Source organism: Onychostoma macrolepis, chromosome 09 (genome assembly GCF_012432095.1).
Source record: "Onychostoma macrolepis isolate SWU-2019 chromosome 09, ASM1243209v1, whole genome shotgun sequence".
NCBI lineage: Eukaryota > Metazoa > Chordata > Actinopteri > Cypriniformes > Cyprinidae > Onychostoma > Onychostoma macrolepis.
In genome coordinates, this window is record NC_081163.1 from 27,391,594 (window position 1) to 27,407,733 (window position 16,140).

General features: G+C 39.1%; 1 protein-coding gene across 3 annotated transcripts; it reads right to left on the bottom strand.

The window, feature by feature from the left end:
* Window positions 1–202: 202 nt before the first annotated feature.
* Window positions 203–13,411, bottom strand: stk24a (serine/threonine kinase 24a (STE20 homolog, yeast)). 3 transcript variants are annotated; one of them, XM_058787102.1, is made up of 11 exons: window positions 13,368–13,411; window positions 11,968–12,198; window positions 11,080–11,136; window positions 4,898–5,006; window positions 4,612–4,769; window positions 4,000–4,185; window positions 3,381–3,523; window positions 3,164–3,281; window positions 1,717–1,794; window positions 1,403–1,533; window positions 203–1,332 (listed from the first exon to the last, which is right to left on the bottom strand). In XM_058787102.1, exons 1-11 carry the CDS (start codon window positions 13,386–13,388, stop codon window positions 1,314–1,316), a joined length of 1,251 nt encoding a protein of 416 aa, XP_058643085.1. In that variant the 5' UTR covers window positions 13,389–13,411; the 3' UTR covers window positions 203–1,313. The 3 variants fall into 3 exon arrangements, with proteins under 3 accessions (XP_058643085.1, XP_058643084.1, XP_058643086.1); XM_058787101.1 differs by having other exon boundaries at window positions 203–1,533; XM_058787103.1 differs by lacking the exons at window positions 11,080–11,136; window positions 11,968–12,198; window positions 13,368–13,411 and adding exons at window positions 7,280–7,361; window positions 7,856–8,083 and having other exon boundaries at window positions 203–1,533.
* Between the last annotated feature and the right edge of the window lie 2,729 nt (window positions 13,412–16,140).

Sequence of the window (16,140 nt, forward strand, 5' to 3'; positions counted from 1 at the left end):
GCGGCAGGTGCTTCCTGCAAAGGGTGATGATAGCATTGAGTTGTACATTAGTCAGAATTGAACTTTAGCACAGATTTATAGTCATGTAATCCCATAGGCTCTTCTGTTACGTAACGTAACACATTAAAATGCTGTTATCATCCAGGTGCAATCAGGCATGCTGTAACTCTGAAACGTCGCAGATACAAGAAGGACAACAACTAAATGAAGTATATAATGGATTTTACACAGAATGAGATCTTTATTATTTTTACATTTACATTGGATAAAAGCATCTGCTAAATGACAAAGCGACTTAAAAATGAGTACAACAGAAGCAATCAAAATCAACAAAGGAACATTGATATGCAATTGCTACGACAAGTCTCAGTTAGCCTTCTGCAGTACACGTAGCAAGGTTTTTTTTTTTTTTAAACTGTATAATAAGAAAACAGAATAGAAAAAATTATAGAGAAAGCTAGTGTTAGAGGCCTTTTTTGCTTTTTGTTAATTGTATAATAAATAAAAGAAAACAAATATAATACAAAAAGAATAGAGAAGCTAGTGTTAGTTTTTTTTTTTTTTTTAAGAAAACAAGCAGTTAGTAAATGAATAGTGCAAGTCTATGTTTTCTATTTTTGAAACACTTTCTCCTGTTCTGGCTTATACAGAATCAACTATAAATCAATTGTAGGCTATTGGCAACCAATGACAGACTGGGGGAAAATTTGCAAAACCTATATTTTTGTTGTTATTTTGCAATTCTAATTGCTAGTGGTTTAAAAACACACATTTCAGCTTTAAAATGCCACAGCATAGAATAGAAATAGAGTAAAAATAAGCCTTGTAGAGGTACGGAAAAAAAGAAATGACCATCTAAAGAATCACAAATATGTTAAAGGGCAAAAAAGAGCAAAATTATTTTAATATTACAGTCTTTTTTTCAAACTCTAAGAGCAATGCTAGCAAAAGGATTATTGCACAAATTACAGCTCTGTAAAAAACAAAAACATACAAAAAACAACAACAAAAACAGACCCCTTGAGATCAAAATTTGTAGATTTTAGTTGATACTGTATCTCTGAGTTTTGAGGCATTTATAGGCTGAGCTGAGCTGACAGTGAGACAGTCTTTGTTTTACAGGAATTATTGAGGAATTATTGATTCCATGGGGTCTTTAAACAAATCCAGTCCACGTTCTACACTTATGTACAGACAGCAAGTAACTCAGATTGTAAATGGCTTATTCACAATCCCACCATAATAAAACAGCAGAAAATACATAATACAGACAGACAGAGACAGAGTCTTCATTCAGAGGCACTGAGCATCAGTTAGTGTTGAGACGAAAACCTGAAAACACAGAAAACACACATCAGACTCTCACACGTATTGGGCAATGCAGGCAGGGTGCTGTAAATACCTCTTTAATCTCTGAACCACCCCCGTCACCATCGAGTCAGTGATCCCGGGACATGTCTCTTCAGCCAGGAGCATGGCCTGCTTCAGCTCCTCTAACACCGCCGGCTTATAAACACCTTGCTTCTGCTTCAGCTGACAGAAGAACAAACACATGCATCCTGTGATTGAGACTTTGAATACATACAGCATTGTTAGTTCAGTATGCACTGACATTCATTTGCCTGATCATTTGTGAACTGCAAAGTTCAGCTCTAGATAAACATCAGCAAATACATAATTCATACGTTGGAAGGTTAATCTGGATTAAATTCTTACCTCTGCAAACAATGGTAAAATAATAGAGGACTTGGACTCTTTGCTCTTGGGCGGAGGCTTCTTTGCACTGTCTGGAACCTGAACAATGAGAGAAAGGCAGACATGCAAATCTGATGTATACAGTACATGTCTGAATATCTGTGCTCAAATGCAGCATAAACTTTTCTTAGCACTATTTTTCTTCTTTTTTTGCTCAATGTTTTGGCGAGTTTTAGTGGATGTATGAAATCAGTTCCACTCAAATTCACAAGGTGTCCTATCAGAGGAACCACAAGTGTAGACAAATTTAAAAAGGATAGTTCACCCAAAAATGAAAATTACTCATTAATCATTAATTACTCACCCTCATTTTGTTCCAAACTAGTAAGACCTTTGTTCATTTTGGAACACACCGATGTCCTTACTGCCTTTCTTGGCCTTGAACGTTTCAGTTGCACTGCTGTCTATGCAGGGTCAGAAAGCTCTCAGATTTAATCAAAAATATCTTAATTTATGTTCTGAAGATGAACAAAGGTCTTACGGGTTTGGAATGACATGAGGGTGAGTAATTAACGACAGAATTTTCATTTTTGGGTGAACTATCCCTTTAACTATCAACATGATCCACGGAGCTTGTTCTCAGTGGCTGCTGGACTCCACCAGGACAGTCCCTTGCCCCTGATCCTCTTTGTGATATTCATGGACAGGATCTCAAAGGACAGCCGGGAGTGAAGGGTTTCCAGTTTGCAACCAAGTGTGAAGCAGGGGGGATGAGGGTCAGCACCTCCAAAAATCTGAGGCTGTGGTTCCCAGTGGGAAAAAGTTGGATTTCCCACTTCGAGTAGGGAGTGATTTGCTCTGAGGGCAGGTCAGATCATGAGATTTACATGCGGATCAGTTCAGTGGCGACAGTAATGCAGCCGTTGTACCAGACCATTGCGGGAGCTAAGCTCAAAGGTGAAGCTCTTGATTTACCAGTCAATCTATGTTCTGACCCTTAACTACGGTCATGACATTTGGGTAATGACTGAAAGAATGAGATTGCACGTATAGCATCCCAGAGACATTCATAGTAGAGATGCTTCTCCTCCATAAACCAGTTGATGTGGTAGGATGTCTCTCAGACACCTCCCAATGAAGGTGTTCCAGGCATGTCCAATTGAGAATAGAGCCTGGGGAGACCTCCATGCTGGAAGGCTTGGAAATGCCATGAGAATCCCCCAGGAGCAGCTGTGGAAGGAAAAGGATATATTGCCGGCCCTACTTAGCCTGCTGCTACTGTGACCTGGTCCTGGATAAGCAGCAAGAGAATTGATGGATGGAAGGATGATTCACTAACATCTAAAAACCACTCATTTTTTTGTTTATCATTCCAAACCCAATGAGCATCTTTTTCTTGATAATTGTATGGCTGTCTTACAAATAAAAATTATTTGCTTTGATATTTTTAGACAATTGTATGCGTCACCTCTTTGTGTAGTTCTTTTTTTACGACTCCATTGTGTTTCACTGTGGGCTTATGTCCTATGACAGTGCCAAAGATCCAGTCATCAGCCACAGACTCTCCAGATGCTTCACTGTCATCTCTGAAGACACGTACACACAACATTTTTTCAGTGAATAAATAATTATATAATTAATATAACTAAATGTGCCAATATATATATTTTTTAAATGATTCTTACGATTCTGAATCAGAGCTGGACTCATCGCGGGCCTGTTTTTCTTTCCATCTCTTGTACTTGTCAACAAGATCCATCAGGAATGATGTCCTCTTGGCATATCGAGTGATAAATTTGTGTTTCAAAAGCTCTTTAGCTGTTGGCCTCTGGCAGAGACAATACAGACATTGTCTTTTGATTATACATGACTACATCAGGGATGGGCAGTCAAAGCTGTCCACCCCTGCCATACATTACTCAAGTTACTCAAATCCAGCTTGGCAGGCCATTGCTCTGAAGAGTTTAGCTACAACCCTAATCAAAGACACCCGAGCAAAGCTAATCAAGATCTTCTGAGTTACTAACATTACAGGTAGGTGGGTTTGTTTAGGGCAGGAGTCTCCAAATTTGGTCTTGGAGGGCTGGTATCCTCCAGACTCTGCAAGACAATGGCCCTCCAATACTGAGTTTGGAAACCCCTGGTTTAGGGTTTGACCTACAGGGCTGGATTTTAGAAACCCTGCTTTATCAGAGGTGTCCAGTTCTGCTCCTGAAGGGCCACCTTCCAGCTAAATTTAGCTCCAGCCCTAATTCAACACACCTGGAACCTGTTAATCCATATAAACATGCAGGCAGCACTTACAAAGTTGGGGTCTTTATTGAGACAGGCATCTACAAATTCTTTGAGAGTTCTGTTGTGGTTTCCCTCCAGTGTGGGTGAGTTTTCCTTAGGGATGAGAAATAACACCTTCATGGGGTGAAGATCAGAGTGGGGTGGCTCTCCTTTTGCTAGCTCGATTGCAGTTATGCCCAATGACCAGATATCTGCCTGCAAAACACACACACCTGAATGACCTATTCTACATGTGCTAAAATGTGCGATGTGCAACACAAATGTCATTGTTCTTGTTGAGAACTGATGATATAAACAGACTTTGGATAATAACTTTAAATGGAGCTTGGTGTTTTCTAAAGATCAATAGGCCTGTCAAAGGCATACAAAATATGGAAAAAGAGTGTCTAAATAAGACATAGCCAACACTCCTCCTGGAGAGCTACCTTCTTGTAGAGTTTAGCTTCAGCCCCAACTAATCAAGGTGTTCAGGATTACTAGAAAATTACTTTCATATGTGTTGGAGCAGGACTGGGACTGAAGTCTGCATGAAGGTAGAAGAGTAGCGTTGGCTAGCTACTAACCCATGCCAGGCTATGATTAAAACTTTGTTACGTGCATTACACAGTGAACGGATCTGACCTTTGAGTCATACTCTGACTGTTTAATGACCTCTGGTGCCATCCAGAATGGAGTGCCCACAAACGTGTTCCTCTTGATCTGGGTGTCTGTGAGCTGCCCGGCCACACCAAAATCAGCTAGCTTCACATCACCCTGCTCTGACAACAGGACGTTCGCAGCTAGAGAAACACACAAACACAAATCACATCATGATTTTAGCTTTCAGAACAGAAGTGCCATCTTGAAATGCTGGAGATCGTTTATAGATTTCAGTGGCAGAAAACTGTAGGTAATACGTCACAGGTACCTTTAATATCTCTGTGAATTTTCTTTTCGGAGTGCAGGTAGTCCAGACCCTTCAGAATCTCTCTGAGGATGGTGGCGATATGGAACTCATCAAGAGCTCCAGGTCCCAGCTGTAGATCAAAGAACAAACCTGTTAGAGGAACTTAACAAACGTGTAGGACTCTAAACCTCTGGAAAAACACAAGTATAATTATTTACTAAATGACTATAACCACACTAATTCCTCACATCAACTCATGTCATGGGGCTCCAGGACAGGTCTGAGAAGCAGTGGCCTAAATTATTTGTTGTCCTCCTAGAGCAGGGGTGCTCGTTCTCGCTCCTGCAGACTTAAAGGGATAGTTCACCTAATAATGAGATACCCCATGATTTACTCACCCTCAAGCCTAGGTGTATATGACTTTCTTCTTGATGAATATAATCAGTTATGTTAAAAATGTCTTGGCTCTTCCAAGCTTTATAATGGCAGTGGGTATTGGTCCACATTTTGAAGCAAAATAAAGCTCTAACAGTTGTACACACATTAATGAGAGAGTGGCGTTCCAGCAGATGACGTAGAACAGAGGCGTATCATTAGCTCCAGTGAGAAAATGCAAATCATGCGAGAACCAAGTTTTGTTAACAGCAAAGGGAAACCAGTCTCCTCTTGGTTTATATCAAAATCCTCAGGCATTTTCCTTTACAAACCCTTGTTTTGTACCTCTAATTTGTGACCGGTGCTTTGTTTTGCTCTCTCCTCTGTTCATCACCGTGTTTGCCTTCGTCCTACGTCATCCGCTGGATTCCCCTCTCTCTCTCACAATCTCGGAAGCTAGAGATTACGGTTTATAAAAGTTGTAAATATGAATACTTTTTCTTATACAAACGCATTGCTTCGCTTCAGGAGGCCTTTATCAACCCCATGGAGCAATGTGGAGTACTATGATGGATGGATGCTTTTTATTTTCCTTCAAAATCTGGACCACTACCTACTGCCATTATAAAGCTGGGAAGAACCAGGACATTTTTTAAGTATTCGACTGAAAGAAGAAAGTCATACAAGACGTGGTCAGAATTGTTGGTACCCTTGGTAAATATGATCAAAGAAGGCTATGGAAATAAATCTGTATTGTTAATCCTTTTGATCTATTATTTAAGAAATTCACAAAAATCTAACCTTTCATTGGAGAATAAGAATTTAAAATGGGGGGAAATATCATAATTAAATGTTTTTCTCGAATACACATTGGACACAATTAACGGTACCCTTTTATTCAATACTTTTTGAAACCTCCATTTTCCAAAATAGTATATGAGTTTTCTCCTATAATGCCTGATGAGGTAAGAGAACACCTGACATGAGATCAGAGACCATTCCTTCATCCAGAATCACTCCAGACCCTTCAGATTCCCAGCTCCACGATGGTGCTTCTCCTCTTCAGTTCACCACTCATTTTCTATAGGGTGCAGGTCAGGGAACTGGAATGGCCATAGCAGAAGCTTGGTTTTGTGCCCAGTGACCCATTTTTGTGTTGTTTTTTAAGGTTTGTTTTTGGATTATTGTCCGGTTGGAAGATCCAAACATGGCCCGTTATAAGATTTCTAACAGAATCAGTCAGTTTTCGATTTTTTATCTGTTGGTATTTGATAGAATCAGTGATGCCATGTGTCTAAACAAGATGTCCAGGACCTCCAGCAGAAATACAGGCCCACAACATCAAAAATACAGCAGTATATTTCATTGTACACATAGGGTACATTTTATCCCTGTGTTCACCAAACCCATCTTGAGTGTTTGCTGCTAAAAAGCTAATTTGTTAAGTTACATCTGACCATAGAAGCCAGTCCCATTTGAAGTTTCAGTCGTGTCTGACAACTAGAGATGTTCCGATACCCTTTTTCCCTTCCCGATACCGATTCCGATACCTAGGCTCAGGGTATTGGCCGATACCGAGTACTGATCCGATACCTGGGTGTGTATCTGGTTATACAGATGTATGTACGACTAGCCCTGTATAAATTGATACAAATATTTTATGGTGTTCTTCACCATATATATGTATGTATGTGTGTATATATGTATATATACACTGAACAAAATGATAAATGCAACAAATTTTGCCCCCATTTTTCATGAGCTGAACTCAAAGATCTAAGACTTTTTCTATGCACACAAAAGGCCTATTTCTCTCAAATATTGTTCACAAATCCGTCTAAATCTGTGTTAGTGAGCACTTTAGGCCTCAAGTGACCCAATTCCGATTTTTTCCTCCCATGTGGCACAGATCGGATATGGCCCAAGACCTTGTAAGCAGGAAAAAAAAAATCACATGGATTCCGATATTCTCCGATAGGTTTCAGGCCTCATGCATATGTGGAAATAAATCAGATTTGAATCGGATACCTGCATTTGCGCCTGCCATGTAAGCGTCAGATCAGATATTCCCCTGTAAATGCGACTCGTCATTGACGCGGTACAGACATACCTGTAAAAAATGAAACATCTCTAATTGAGTAGCAGAGTATTAATTTAGTTCGTTTTTGTTACATAAAAGGCGATCTGACACTGAAATGTGTTGCTTTTAAAATCACGCTTCTGAGTGCTCCTTGCCGCTGTCGATGTCAGTTACGGCTATGCACAGACGATCGCTTCAGTCCCGTTCGTTCCATTGAAACCACAAAATAAAATGCACACACACATGTCCCTGCCTTTGATATACAATCACTGATGAACGCATTTGGTTTTAATTACTAAAAAAAACACAGACAATGTGACATGCTTAACAATATCTATTATTTGTTCGAAAGTTTGGCAGAGTGATCACAAGATAGGCCAAGTTTTGTGGAAAGGATGCGCGTTCTCATCTTTTTTTCTGTTAATTGTTGCGCTGCATGTCTGCTTTTCTTCAAAGCACCAACTTAGAAAGCCTAATATTGGTTTGATTGCTTAAAATAATTGAAAACAAATAATTTTGCCTACCTGATAGATTAATGCGGGTGCGGTTCGGGTCGCGACTCGCGGTCTTTATGTCATACAATTCTGCTCCGGTACAGAAATAAATTAGTGCTGCTGTAGGATAACGGATCGGGTGTTCTGTTAAGTACTGCTGGTGCACGTTTACCAAACAGGACCCGTGCAGGACTCTGTTTTAAACTGCTTTGCGTCTCTCCATCTGATAACCCCATGTGCGTGATGCGCCATTGACAGGTATTGAAACTTTCACATCTTAATATTTTTCCGCCAAGGTAATGATTACGAAAACGATTATTTATTTTTGTTAATTATTATTTTATTTCTATTAGTTTTTCAATAACTGTTGTTAGTTTTGTTTAGTTTTTCAAATATTTTGACATTTTTATCTTATTTCAGTTTACGAAATTGTTTTTTCATCAATAGTTTTAGTCTCAGTTTAGTCTTTAGTTTTCATTTACGAAAATAACCTTGCACCCAACCGGCCTCACAACTGCAGACCACGTGTAACACCAGACCTCCACATCCAGCATCTTCACCTCTTAAGATAGTCTGAGACCAGCCACCCGGACAGCTGCTGCAACAATTGGTTTGCATAACCTAAGAATTTCTGCACAAACTGTCAGAAACCATCTCAGGAAGCTCATCTGCATGCTCGTCATCCTCATCGGGGTCTCGACCTGACTGCAGTTCGTCGTCGTAACCGACTTGAGTGGGCAAATGCTCACATTTGATGGCGTCTGGCACTTTGGAGAGGTGTTCTCTTCATGGATGAATCCCGGTTTTCACTGTACAGGTCAGATGGCAGACAGTGTGTATGGTGTCGTGTGGGTGAGCGGTTTGCTGATGTCAACGTTGTGGATCGAGTGGCCCATGGTGGCGGTGGGGTTATGGTATGGGCAGGCGTATGTTATGGACAACGAACACAGGTGCATTTTATTGATGGCATTTTGAATGCACAGAGATACCGTGACGAGATCCTGAGGACCATTGTTGTGCCATTCATCCACGACCATCACCTCATGTTGCAGCATGATAATGCACAGCCCCATGTTGCAAGGATCTGTACACAATTCCTGGAAGCTTGCATGGCCAGCATACTCACCGGACATGTCACCCATTGAGCATGTTTGGGATGCTCTGGATCGGCGTATACGACAGCATGCCTGCCAATATCCAGCAACTTCGCACAGCCCTTGAAGAGGAGTGGACTGACATTCCACAGGCCACAATCAACAACCTGATCAACTCTATGCGAAGGAGATGTGTTGCACTGCGTGAGGAAAATGGTGGTCACACCAGATACTGACTGGTTTTCGGACCCCCCCAATACAGTAAAACCCCATTTTAGAGTGGCCTTTTATTGTGGCCAGCCTAAGGCACACCTGTGCAATAATCATGCTGTCTAATCAGCATCTTGATATGCCACACCTGTGAGGTGGATGGAGTATCTCGGCAAAGGAGAAGTCCTCACAGATTTAGACAGATTTGTGAACAATATTTGAGAGAAATAGGCCTTTTGTGTACATAGAAAAAGTCTTAGATCTTTGAGTTCAGCTCATGAAAAATGGGGGCAAAAACAAAAGTGTTGCGTTTATAATTTTGTTCAGTGTATATTAAAACTTGGTAACCATGTATGAATGCATTTTAGTCATTTTAACTGAACTTAGGACTGGTGGTGGTGCTTAGGGTTAGGTGTTTCTGTAAAAAATGGGGGGAAAACTATCAATAATACTGATAAGATAATAATCATACTATGATTACAAAGAACAATATAAAACACACTGAGGATTAACGAGCTGCTGGATTCATGAATATTAATCACGTTGTCTGCATTGGCTCGAACTGATTTGCTGAAATCAAAACAGGGACGATAATAGGTGAGCGCCAGCCGATGAGATTGTCGTTTGCGCATTAGCTCCGCCTACTACCAGAGAACCCAGCAGTTCTTAAAAGCTGAAGAATTCCAAAGGAACTCCATTATTAACAAAGCATATCGTTTACATACCATGCAGAATTGACGTGCTATTCTCTCACTCTCTCTTTGCATGTGGCGAGTCGTGCGCCTACAGTTCACGGTACGTTAAAAACAGGTGTGCTGCGCATCCATTCAGATGAACTGAAAAATAACACAGATCGCTTGACAGAGAGAAAAACGCTGAAGCACTCAGTCTTTTTTTAAGGTTTTCTGACCCCGAAACTCAACCTTTTTCTGCAATTCTCCAGCTGTGGTCCTTGAAGAGTCTTTGGCCACTCAAACTCTCCTTCTCACCATGCATTAGGACGATATAGACACATGGAAATTCTTAATTATTGCCCTGATGGTGGAAATTGGAATTGTCACTGCTCTAGCTCTTTTCTTAAAGCCACTTTCTAATTTGTGAAGCTCAATTATCTTTTGCTGCACATCAGAAATATATTCTTTGGTTTTTCTCATTGTGATGGGTGATTAATTTGGAATTTGGCCTTTGTTTTGTTTTCCCTCCTATTTATATTTCTGTGAAAGAGGAAGCCATGGCTGGATAAATTCATGTTCATAATCATTTGAGCTGGTGTGCTCTAAATTGTGAATATGAATGGGAATATATTTCAGATATATTTTACTCATAAGAATTTCTAGGGGTGCCAATAATTGTGTCCAACATGTATTTGAGAAAAAAACATTTATCTCATAATCATACTTCCCCCCATTTTAAATTATTATTCTCCAATGAAAGCTTAGATTTTTGTGATTTAAAAAAAAAAGAAGATCAGAAGGATTATCAACCCACATTTATTTTCTATAGTCTTCTTTGATCATATTTACCAAGGGTACCAACAATTCTGACCACGTGTGTATACACCTGGGATAGCTTGAGGATGAATAAATTATGGGGTAATTTTCATTTTTGCGTGAACTTTCCCTGTGTGTTCCTGGAGATCTTAAATAGCTGATTCATGAATATTTGATTAGGGTTATAGCTAAACTTTGCAGGAAGGTAGATCTACAGGAAACAGATTAAACACCCATGCCCTAGAGATTTGCAACTTTAAAATCTACAATCAAAATGTATCATAATTAACATATATATTGCTCAACAGCAACTAGCAGAACTATGCCTTTTTTTTTTTTTGGTAAATATTGTTTTAAATTATACACTTTTAACTTGTCATTGACTTTTCTATTATAATACCAGGTTGTCATAAATATAGACTGTGCTAGTCAATAAAGTTAAGGAAATTAAGATTCTCACCAAATCCAGAGCAGAACCCCCTCCTAAATATTCCATGATGATCCACAGTTTTGTGTCCTGCAAGAGATGTTGAGTTATATAATTCCAGTTTGGACTGAGTTATTACATGTCACTATTGTCTTCTTGTCTTACAAGCAGCAGTCATTTTTAAAATCTCTAAAACCATGTGCCAAACATAAAGAGCTAAATGACCAATTTTCTGGGAATGTCACTCATCCATCTAGATGTTCCCATTAGCTGTAAAGCAGGGGTAGCCAACCCTGCTCCTGGAGGACTGACTTCCTGCAAACTTCCCTGCTCCAACACACCTACCTGTTATTTTCACGTGATCTTAAACACCTTGATTTGCTGCTTCAGGTGTTTGACTAGGGTTGGAGTTGAGCTCTGCAGATGCTAGCCCTTCAGGAGCAGGGTATCAGATCACAAAAAGGAATTCAGGAGCAGTGGGACCACAAACATATGGAACACTCTTACAACCCTAGCCAGTCCTCTGTGGGAGCTCTCCAGTCATTTTATGGTGACATTTGCCTATATAGAGCAATTCCCAAAAGGCCTATTCACACTAAGGTATTTACACTTGGTCACTTACTGTGTATTTACTGATTGAATATCTATCTGATCATGAAAAGACTAATGCAAAAGTCCTCCAAAACTCACTCGAGACTCAAACCACCTCAGGAGCAATTAGGCCAAGTATAAGTACATCTCAATGTTCAAGCTACATATATAAACTCTACTTCTCTCAAAGAAAACATTATCAGCACACAAAAGTTTGGACCTCTGCTATCCCCAAATATCATACAGTTTATAGCTTAAATCCAGCTTAAGTCACCATAAACTGCCTGACACACATTAAACTGCTTCAGGGAAGCAGTACATGGGCCTCACCTTCAGATAAGAGCCATAGTATTTAGTGATGAAGAGGCTGTCGCACTGGCTGAGGACTGTGATCTCCTGTTGGATGTCTTCCACTTCATCTTCAGCCTCCTCCAGGTCAATAATCTTTATAGCGACCTTCTGTTGCGTGCGATTGTCAATGCCTTTAAAGACCTCTCCAAACGATCCTTTTCCAATCCTCTCTAGTTTGGTGAACAGCTTCTCTGGGTCAACTTTTAAATTCTATAAAAGAAAGAAAAATTTAATGAGAAGTACTCTAGTTAGTTGTAGATTGAAAACATTTAAAAATCTGGAATTTGAAATGCTAGAAATCTTTTCAAGGAAAATAGTAAATCATAAATTGTGAGTCCATACAAAAAACTAGACCTTAGACCAAATAGTTCAAAACAAACACTATGGATCACATACAGTTGGTGTAGATATGGCAACAATGCCAGTCAACTGAACCTGCTTCACTTCTCATCTAACACCCTATGCCCATTTCTAGCAATAAACTTGAAGAAAAATCTATGTCTGACGTTGTCTATGTTTTATTGGCTTCCTGAAGAATCCCCAGGTGTCTATTATATATTATGAAATGCACTAAACCAATTATACAAAGGTTTAATATGAAAGAGGAATTCAAACACTGTTACAGTTACCAGATTCATCTTGGATTGTTCATCTTAACAATCCAAATAAATCACAATGTCATCCAAATAAGACTTGCAATTCTCACGAGTTGCTGGAACGTGGCAGGTGCATCCTGCATTCCCAAAGGCATTATTGCATACTGGAATGCCTTAACTTTAGTGTCAAATATTATTGAGGCACAAATGATCCCACATTTCAGAAATTTGGCAGCACCTAGCCTTATATAATCTTACAAATGCTTGCATATTCTTGCAAATGGAGGCAGCGGTTGCTAAGTTAATGTTTTGACAATGAGGAACTTTCAGCACAAAGCAATGACAAGCACATTATGACTCTATAAATGTTAAAGAAATTTATGCTGAATCAGAAAAGATACACAGCTAATCTAATCTCTCACACGTCATATACAATAACCACAGTCACGGCCTTTCCACTAACAGTGGCACTTTGGTCATCAGATGTTATGTGACCCTATGAATAAATTTTTTTAAAAAACCCTCTTGGGTGGTACTGAAACTATACTAAAATTGCAAACTTTTACTGTGGCAAACTCAATGGAAGTAATTTACTTATAAAATGTTTCTGCTGGTAAAGCAATTTTTCAAAGGCGTTTTTTTGAACAAATATTAACTTCACACACTTAATGTTTCTTCATACATCTGCTTTTCAAAAATTCCCAATTTGTCTGGCATCAGGACCATGCTGTCAACAAATAACAATAACCAGAAAACTCTCATTCACACTGAAACACACAGTACCTTTGATCCTTCAGTGTCCATGACTATGGCTGCTGCTTCCTGAATATGCTGTTCACACTCATGTGTTAGTCAGTCCATCAAGGCTCTTTATCATGTGGGTGTAACGGGGCGGTGACACGACCGCTCTCTACCACAGTAATGGGATCAAAGAGCAGAATGCCTCTTCTAATGATTATGAATACAGGCAAAATACAAATAATTCCACAAAACTGAACAAAACCCATGTGATGAAAAGTGATTTCCGTCACAAGTATAACTGTAATCACATTTATTAAAGAAAAAAAAAAAGAAAAAAAAAAGGACAATTCTGCCATTATTTACTTACCCTCATGTTGTTCCAAGCCTGTAATACTTTCTTTCTTTAATGAAACAAAAAAAATTTTTTTTTTTTTTTGAAATAGCAAAATTGTTTCCATTTAGCAGTTCACAGTAACCACAGTGATAAAGTGATCATCTGTCATTTGTGAAGCTTGGCAAAATGTTGGGTATACCGGGGCAATCACACAGTTATTAGCAGGATATGGTTGATAAAAGTCAATGGGTAAATTTGGGCCACAATGCCACGATTACATTAACACTCCCATTTATTTGTGGATAAATGCCCTGGCATTGCCCAATAGGACACAGACTGAGCACCTCTGCTGGCCTCACTAACACTACTACCAGCAGTTATTTTCCCCATCCAGGTACTGACCAGGTTCAGCCCTACCTACCTTCACTCAGTTACCAGCTGTATGGCTGCTAGACCACTTTCACAACAGCTGGGCTTTCAGAAGTATTTCCCCCATTTATTTTCTCCTTTTAATATTTTGCTCAATGAATGTTCTAAGTCATAAACCAAACCAACCAGTTCTTAGATGAATCACAAACTCATTGATAAACTTTGAAAGCATTTTTGAATATTGCAAATATTGAATATTTGAATAAAAATGTATATAAAACTGTTGACTTGTCATTGTCCTTGAAAGAATAAGTATAAACAGTTTATTACTAAAATAATCTGATATATACAAAAATATAAGTAGATTAAAATAGTAGGGAAACCAACTCAATTACATCATTCACAGGCGTAGGATATTGCTGCTGAACTGTTTCAACAAACAATACAGACCAATTCAAGGAAAAGATCTTATAGAACTCTACTTGCTGAAAGGACCTCTGTTTAATGATCCCAGATATGAAACATCGTTTTAAGCAGAGAGGTTATCAAAAAAGAGTGGTTGATCAGGCTTTGAATAAAGTGACACCACTACAACAGGATGATCTACTCAAAAAGAAAAGTAAAAAGTACAGCTCCACATGACCATATTTTGTTATGGGTTTTAGAACTGTCTCACGTGACATCAAGTATATAATAAATAGGAACTGGGGGATTATTCAAAGTGATCCAAGTCTACGAGAGATTTTTCAGGAGTCTCCAATTGTGAGCTATCGAAAGGATCCTACAATTAAAGACAGAGTTGTGAGAAGTTACTTGCCTGCTATGAAATGGACAACATGGTTGGACAGAGAAATACGAGGCATCTTTAAGTGTGCACACTGCAATCATTGTGAGAATGTAATTCAAACCAAATCATTTATAGATGCTTGTACAAAGAAAACGTATTTAATTAGATCTTTTATTAATTGTAAAAGTACGTATGTAATTTATATGCTTCAATGTCCCTGTAACTGTTTCTATGTGGGCCAGACTAAACGTAGACTACAAGATAGATTATGGGATCAAACATGCAATTCGTACTAGAAACAAAGATTACCCCATGGCAGTACATTATGCATCTGTACATGACTCAAATACGTCTACTTTAAGAATCATTGGTTTGGAAGTTATAACTGGGTCTATTAGAAAGGGCGATAGGCTACAAAGACTTTTACAAAGGGAAGCTCTTTGGATTTTTCAGCTAAAAGCCACCATTTTTCCTGGTTTGAATGAGGAATTAGATTTTATTCCATATTTGTGAAATGATTTATCATTATGATTATTGTGACCATTATTATTATCTTTTTTTTTTTTTGATGTGATGTGATTATACCTTGTAACAGTTATTGGTCCCCCTGTAATGATTATTTTGGTATCTTCCATTTCTACTGAGCAATTGATTAGATCTACACCTGTCATTAACTTTGTATCTGAAAACACCCTGCATTCCATTCAGAAGGGCTCATCCCTATGCCCCAATCCCTTCAAAGGGTTTACCCTCCGGAGTGAGATCTTTGAAGGGTTGAAGGGTGTAGGGGACCAAACAACTGTTTCTTGAAGTGCCCTTCTGCATCATCATCCCGTGCCCACATGGAGGCGCCGTCATCATGCAAAGAATCTGCGCAAAGGATCATGGGAGTGTCCATCAGTTGTACCCTTTGAAATCCTTCATTCGGAAGGGCCCTTTGAAGTGGCTAGTTTTGAGCACTTCAGTTTGGAACGACCCTTCAATATGGCGGCCATGCTTGTTTTCACTCCGAAGTGCCCTTTGGAAGGCGATATATCCCGTTTGGAACACACCGCCATGTTTGAATAAAGGCTTTTTAACATTTTGGAACCGGAAGAAGTGCCTTGGATTCGTTTTTTCTATAAACAATACATTTCCATTTGCCAAATTCATGACAAAAACCTGACAGATTTGCTTTTGTCATGATTTCTCTTCAGGATTTTTGGTAGTATATTTATTGTTTGAGAATTCAGTCCTAACCCTAAGTTGAAATCACATTTTGTGGCATTTGTGGCTTTTACAGAGGCATACATACAGTGAGGAAAGTAAGTATTTGAACACCCTGC